The sequence below is a fragment of the Condylura cristata genome, unplaced genomic scaffold (genome assembly GCF_000260355.1).
Source record: "Condylura cristata isolate star-nosed mole 26May11 unplaced genomic scaffold, ConCri1.0 scaffold00007, whole genome shotgun sequence".
NCBI classification, from domain to species: domain Eukaryota; kingdom Metazoa; phylum Chordata; class Mammalia; order Eulipotyphla; family Talpidae; genus Condylura; species Condylura cristata.
This window is the reverse complement of record NW_004567108.1, coordinates 5,044,263-5,051,227: the sequence shown is the minus strand read 5'-3', so window position 1 is coordinate 5,051,227 and position 6,965 is coordinate 5,044,263. Positions and strand designations below refer to the sequence as shown.

At 51.3% G+C, this 6,965-nt stretch overlaps 1 protein-coding gene across 1 annotated transcript in view; it reads left to right on the top strand.

Moving 5' to 3' along the window:
* Positions 1 to 6,965, top strand: part of ANKH (ANKH inorganic pyrophosphate transport regulator) — a 44,677-nt gene that overhangs the window by 4,499 nt on the left and 33,213 nt on the right. The window contains exon 2 of the mRNA XM_012721748.1: positions 2,861 to 3,077. Within this exon, the coding sequence (XP_012577202.1) occupies positions 2,861 to 3,077 (217 nt within the window). The remainder of the gene's footprint in view (positions 1 to 2,860; positions 3,078 to 6,965) is intronic.

The following is a 6,965-nucleotide window of genomic DNA, read 5'->3' as shown; positions in this document are numbered from 1 at the left end:
ACTGAAATCGACTGCTGAGGGGAGCAGCGGGCAGGTCAGGAGAGGTCTGCTGCTCCATGTGGGTCACTCCCTGGCTGGGGATTGAACTCGTGCTGCAGGGGCTGCGAACAACCCCATCGTGCTGCGACTCAACCCCCTGCACCACCAGGAGGCCCTGGGTACAGTCTTTAAAAGCTTTGCGCTAAAGATAACTTGTAAGTCCTACCACCTTATCATCAACATCTGATGTGGATTTACGGTTCCTGCAAGTGACTGAGGATGGGGTGCTGAGCCGTCCGACGTAGCACAACAGTAAGCAGAACAGGCAGACATCCTGGCTTTCCAGTGCCTGTTCTGGGCCAGCTGCTGCTTGGTGCTCCGGTCACTAGTTGTGTCCAGGCCATGATGGATTAGCCGTGTCAGGCACGTGCCCAGGCCCTGAGCTCAAGGCTAGAAGCAGGCACCGTGTGCCCCTCACCCCCAGGGCCCTCCCTTGTCAAACCGTGATGAGTTCCCTGGAGTCTTCCACTTGGTCTTCCCGCACCCTCCCTCCCCACCTGCGCGGTGCTGGATTTAGGACTCCGTCAGCAATCGGCGGATGCGGTGGGTGCCCCGGGCAGGGCTGGGATCTCTAGAGTGAGACTAGCTAGGCTGTGCCAATCAGGCACAGAGAGAGCAGGAACCCTGTGTGATTGGGGGCCCTGTCCTGTTCACGTGTCCTGAGTCATACCTTTCACTACAGTTTGAACAAACTTTAGCATCAAGACTGCCAGCAGGTTGCAGCCATAGGTGTGGGGGACGGTGAGGAAGAAAGAGAAGACCGCACCGCTGCCCTCAGCGTCCAAGAGCGGTCTGGTCTGAGTCGGGGTCTCTGGGACAAAGACTGGGGGAACCCTGCATCAGGACTGAGCATCGGGCGGGAGGATGGCGGAGCAGTGGGTGGGGTGGGACCGGCTAAGGGTGCGGTCTTCCCTTTTCCTGATTGCCCCTGGAGCCCCAAAACACGACTCTCACTGGAGCGCTCCGTCCGAGGCAGGGGAGCCGCCTGTTACTCGCCCACATCAGCCAGGCCACCACTGCTACCTGCGGGCAGGTGTGCTCAGTGAAGCCTCGGCGACTGCAGGCCGTGTTCCCCGAGAGGGAGGCAGCAGCGGGCCTCAGTGGCCCATCCCATCCCTGGGATGGACGCCTGCCCAGCCAGGGGCCTGGGGACGATGATAGCATCCAGTCCAGGAGCTGGAGAGGAAATTAATTTGGAAGATGCCCAAGTAGGGGGTTGGCACCGGAAGGAGCCTGCTGCCTAGTACCCGCACTGAGCGCTCCAGCCAGAAGCACCTTGGCGCTCACGTGGCTTTGGGGTGGGAAGCTATTGAGTTAGCGTTGGTAGAGGCAAGTCTGTTGTAAGGAAGGCTCAGTGGCAGCTGTGCGCTGCAAAGACGAAGAAGGTTCTTAGGGAAATTTTTAAGCTGTAGCTGGAAAAAAGGAAAAGGGAATTCGGGGTATAATTGGAAACAGTGAAACTAGCTCACGTCGTAAGGCCTGTAAGGCTTTTATGAGATCGCTTATATGCTTGGGACTTCGGCAGGAGGGTGCGACTGGGTTTCTACAGCTCTCATCCGATGTGACCCCAGATTCTCCTAGTCGTTTATACAGTGGTTTTTGTTGTTAGCAGCACCTTGTGGAGAGTGTCCGGCCGCGTAATGGTGGCTGTATGTCGGGGTACAGTTGTCAAAACCTGTAGAAAGTAGGATGCGCAGCATGCACCTGACGCAGCTGGGGCCTGTGATGCTCCTCGGCCGTCACATGGGCCCTCGGTGCGGGGTGTTGATGGTCGGGTGCTGTGGGTGTTGGGGTACAGGCCGTATGGCAACTCTGTATTTCTGTTCCATTTGCTGTGAACCTAAAGCTGCACGAAAAACAAAGTCTATTTTGAAAAGCAATTGACTGCCCAGAAAGCAGCGTTTTTGTTTGTTTTTTGTATTTCTTCTGCCTAGTTCTCTTTTCCAAAAGATAGAAGTGATGGTCTGGTGACATCTTTTCGGTAAAGTTCTCCACATGCCTTCTCACTATGTCCTGTGTAATTTATCTGTCTAGCAGGTAGGGTTGGTTTCTGGGAAATAACCGTCAAGGCCACCAGTACCTCAGAGAAACATGGTTAAAATTAGAATATCCCACGTATGCATCTTCTTGAGGCAGCGTTACCCAAAAGGAGATGGTCAGACCTGGGGTGGGGTGGGGGGAGCAGGCTTGTTTGTTTTTCCTTCGGCTGTGTCTGCAGAGCCCAGGAATATATCTCCAGTTAAAATACAGCAAGAGTCAGATGAATTGCATCCATTGATGGAATAATAAGCTCCTTGATTATGTTTTTCACAGCATAAAACTCACTCTCCAGAGACCTACCTCAGGCCCACTCCGCTTTTCAGATTATGTGTGTGGGTGCAGTTGTACATACACATACATACGTCTTCTTGAAAAGATAAAAGAAACCCGCGCCCTCTCCATGTAAAATGACTGACTCATTTCCAGAATGCCCTTTGCTGTGAAGTAGATTCAGTTTATGAATATATTTCACATGTGAAGCATGTGGCCAAAGCGTCTTAGCTCTTAGTATTTTCCAGTCCTTCCAGGACATGCTTGTTGGGTTTTTTCTTTTCAACCCCACTGGGCAGGGATTCCCTCACCCCCACCGCCCAGAAGATATTGCAAAGTGAGCTAATACGGATAAAAATGAAAACTAATAACCTTTATCGAATTACGGCGAGACCTGCCCTATAAACTGCTTAGCGTTTCTATAGAAACACGCTCTGCTGAGTTTTATTTAGATCGTGAGCCCGGGAGACGAGGCAGCTCCTCACCCCATCTGTTGTCTTTCCCCTCCCAGGCCTTGAACCGGGGGATCGCTGCCGTCAAGGAAGATGCCGTGGAGATGCTGGCCAGCTACGGGCTGGCGTACTCCCTGATGAAGTTCTTCACGGGACCCATGAGTGACTTTAAAAACGTGGGCCTGGTGTTCGTGAACAGCAAGCGAGACAGGACCAAAGCCGTCCTGTGCATGGTGGTGGCTGGGGCCGTTGCGGCCATTTTCCACACCTTGATAGGTAAGCAGCTACCACGGTGTCTCCTGACTCCTCCTAATTGATTGAATGCCTTGATCGTGTTAAGTGATTTCTTCAGTAACGGTTAAGTCTTTATTATGGGTCGCTTGGGGCATGAAAGGAAGGGACGATGGGTTTCCTCCGGGAAGGTGTGTGGCACTGATTCCCACAGAGGTGCTGACACCTTCCATCTGCGGGGCTCCAGGCCTCGCTAAGGTCCGCAGACTGGCTGGTCCTTCGTGAGACACTCCCTGTCACTCAGGCTCCCTGAAGACTAAAGACATGGTGGTTTTTAGAGTGAATGCTTATCTCGTGTGAGAACAAGTCACAGATTGTTTGGGGCATGAAGATGAATTTATTTGGGGGTCTTGTGCTTCTGATTTATTCAAGAAGACGACTACACACTCTTAGTACAACGTGTTTCTCCGAAACAGCAGGAAGGCACTGTTTTGCCTACGGGACCGGTGTACGCACCGTTCAGAAGCACGTTGGCAGGGCCAAAACCCGCAGGGCGTGAGTTGAGAACCTGTTGGCTTTAAAACAGTTCAGCTTGCACTCTGTAAATTGAGTGGCACCTCTGCAGAGCGTGGTGGCCATAGAATGACACTTGATCACCACTTTCTACCTGGGCGAAGCTGGGACTGCTTCTTTGAGAACCACAAATGCCAAGCAAATGGGGTGTGGCCTGTGTGGTTTTTTCCTTTTTAATGCAGCAAAGGATAGTGTGCCCAGATCAGTGTGAGGAGAGTTTGCGATTCACAGGCCGGACGTCCAGTCCAGGGCTTGACCCTGGTCATTTCACGTGGCTACGGGCCTCGGGGGCAAGAGGAAAGGCCTTGCTCTGCCTCTGTTTATGGCCTGAATACTTAATAGTTTCAAGAAAATCCTGCAACTAGAGTCTTTCTAGATGGTCTAGTTTTTGTAGTGTTTCTAGTTTTCAAAGATGGATTTGAGGAAATTCAGATATTGATTTGAGGAAATTCCGTACTAGGTCTAAAGTTTTTGCCTGAAAAGGTAAATTAGTTTCCTTTTGCTTCTTGCCTTTTTATTTGGGCTTCTAGGTAATCTGCCGGGCCCTGTTTTGCTCATGGTCCAGGGTTGGGCCGATCACGTGTCCATGATTCAGAGAGAAGCTGAGTGTACTGTGTGGCTGAAACTGCTGAGGAGCCTGCAGGCCCTGAGAGAAAAGTCAGCCCTCTGCCTAAGTCAAATCCAAGTTTTCTGATTTTTGAAATGGAACCGTAAAGTCTTAAGTCTAGGGCAAAATAGAATCCTCAACAGGTTATCACTTCTGATATTTTTTTAATTTTTTTTTTAATTTATTTATTTATTCATACAGAACTGGGGTACAGGCCAGAGATGTGGAGGGTGAGAGGATTCACCAGAGACAGAGTGGGGAGCAGAACAGGCAGATCGACAAAGTACACTGCTGAGGGGAGCAGCGGGCGAGTCAGGAGAGGTCTGCCTCGCCATGTGGTCGCCTCCGGGGCAGGCGGGGATCAACTCATGGGGAGGTGGCTTTAGTTTCTTAGTGCTGTGCTTTAACCCGCTGCGCCACCAGGGAGGGCCTCACTTCTGATATTTTTACAGTTACATACACGGTCTTCTACCACACAGCTGCTATCCACGGTTAGCACAGAGCACTTTCTCTCCAATGCTGAAAACTCCGTTTTTACGGCTTGGCCCTTTGTTACTCTCTAGACTTGCGGTCTCTTTTCTGTCGCCAGTCACTCTTGCTGCTGTTACACAGACTCTTTGGCTCCTTCCTTCTTAGCTATCTGTACACCTTCCCGAGTTCACACCTCGCCCGCCCACGCTTGGCAGATTGGATGTTGCTCTCTGACCTATGTTCACCATCAGGACCCCCCAACACACACACAGTTTCCCCTTTATGTGGCACCAACACTGGACACTTCAACTCATTTACACCTTTCATGGTAAAAACAGCTACTCACACTCAGGCGTTAGTCGGCTCTTGGATAGTGCGAGCCTCGTAGCGGGGACACCAGACCAACAAGAATGCAGAGACCCCCAGTGTCTTTGATTAGGAAGCCGCTGTGTACGCTCTCAGTCTCCCTCGCTGTATCTGCTAGGGAAATGAGTATGTAGCCCCTGCACGTCAGCTCCTGGGGTCTGCTGAAGCGCCCGAGCTGTGTAGTACAGATTCACCATGTTCGACTCCCAGAGTGGGAATAGGAACCAGAGACCCCGAGGCTTGTACCTTAATTTCTCTGTGTTCTTTTGTTCAAGCAGAACTAGTCTTCATTGCCTGAAACTCCCCTTTTAAGTGAGGTTTCCCATCGCCTTAGAGAACTTCTTTTATCAAGATCGTCTAACTTTTCAGTGGCGTTTAGAGACAGGCCCGTGCGAACAGGGAAAGGGGAGATTCTTCCTTTTCGGGGTTCTGAGAGTGCGTCCCCTTTCTCTCCCTCTGAAAGCGAGAACTGCTTTCAGCTGATCTGGCTCTAATTCTCCCCTTTCTCTTTGATACAAGAGAAAGTCAAGAATGCCGATTACATTTTTGTTAATTCCATCCAACATCAGGCTCCTGGTTTAACCACGTCTCATCTCTGTGTATCAGTTTAAATTCAACTGCTCTACCTTTTTTCTTTATTTCCTATTTTACCTTTTATCTGCTTTATTCTTTATGATATTGGTTACATTTCCCACCAGGATGCCCTCTGCTGATATAAGGAATGTATTTCTCTTTCCAGATATTATCAAGCATTGATAAAAATCTCTCCTTTTTCCCTTACGATGTTGTTAGCGCAAATGCCTACGCTGAAGAGAGACACCACTCATATTCTCAGGGCTGTTCTTCCTGCTTTGACTGTTCTTTGGCCAACGAAGAGTAGGAATTGTCCTCTCTTTCACTCACTTTTAAAATAATCAGGCCTCCACCTATAATTCCCATAGATCCAGCAAAAAATATTTATCAAATAGTTTGTGCGTGACATTCCAGACACCGCTGGTCAAAAATTGGTCCGTGAATTGACCCCAGAGATGAGGCAGGAACTAAAGCCACCAGGAGCCTGTCCCCTGAGTCAATGGAGGGTGAGGAATGTCCCCGCTTAGCACCGGTTTCTAGAAGAACACCAGCAAGAGTGCATTTCAGCCAGTGAAGGAAGTAAAGCAACATCAAAGTGAAAATCCTCGGGCCGGCTTGAGAGAGCAGAGTCATAGCGAGAAAACAGGGGAGAAGGGGCGCGCGGTGATGGAGATGTGGGAGAAACGCAGCACAGGTCACAACTCGGGGGGCAGTAAGGGAGGAAGAGACCCCTGATGTCACAGTTCGAGGTCGCCCGAGGCGGTGGGCAAGCCTTTGGGTACCTACCGGCGAGCCCACGGCTGCCGTGCACAGCCTCTGCGGTCCCTCGTCAGCGGTGGGAGTTCTTGTGGCCTCGGGGGCAGCCACACCGAATACATTACATCCATGCCAGTGTTCAGAAGAGTGCGCAGCTCAGCGTCACCCAAGAAAGAGCTCTGGCATGATCTGCTGCTTGGTAACCTCGTGGTCTCTAAGAAACGTCTATTTCGAGAAGTTAGATGCGTTTGGTTGTTCTACGTGATCTCCTTGGGTATGAGCTTGTGTCTCCACTGGGCTCCCCAGGCTTTTCAGTGATCGTGAACTCCAGAGACCCCGCGCCCCAGTCTTTCTGTCCGATGAATGTAGGCACCCCATGCATAACGCTCCACCCCTGCAGCACCTACTGCAGTTTCCCGCGTGAGCCTCTCCGGCCTTGAAAACCCAGTTTCAGGTGGAGTCCTCACCTGTGCTTAGCTGGTGCCACCTCTGGGCCCCTGTCAAAGGGCGCAGGGGTCAGGTCACGTCGGCAGGGGTCAGAGAGCATGCAGGGCTCTCTTGCTGGCTCACCCGCTGCTCACTGTGCC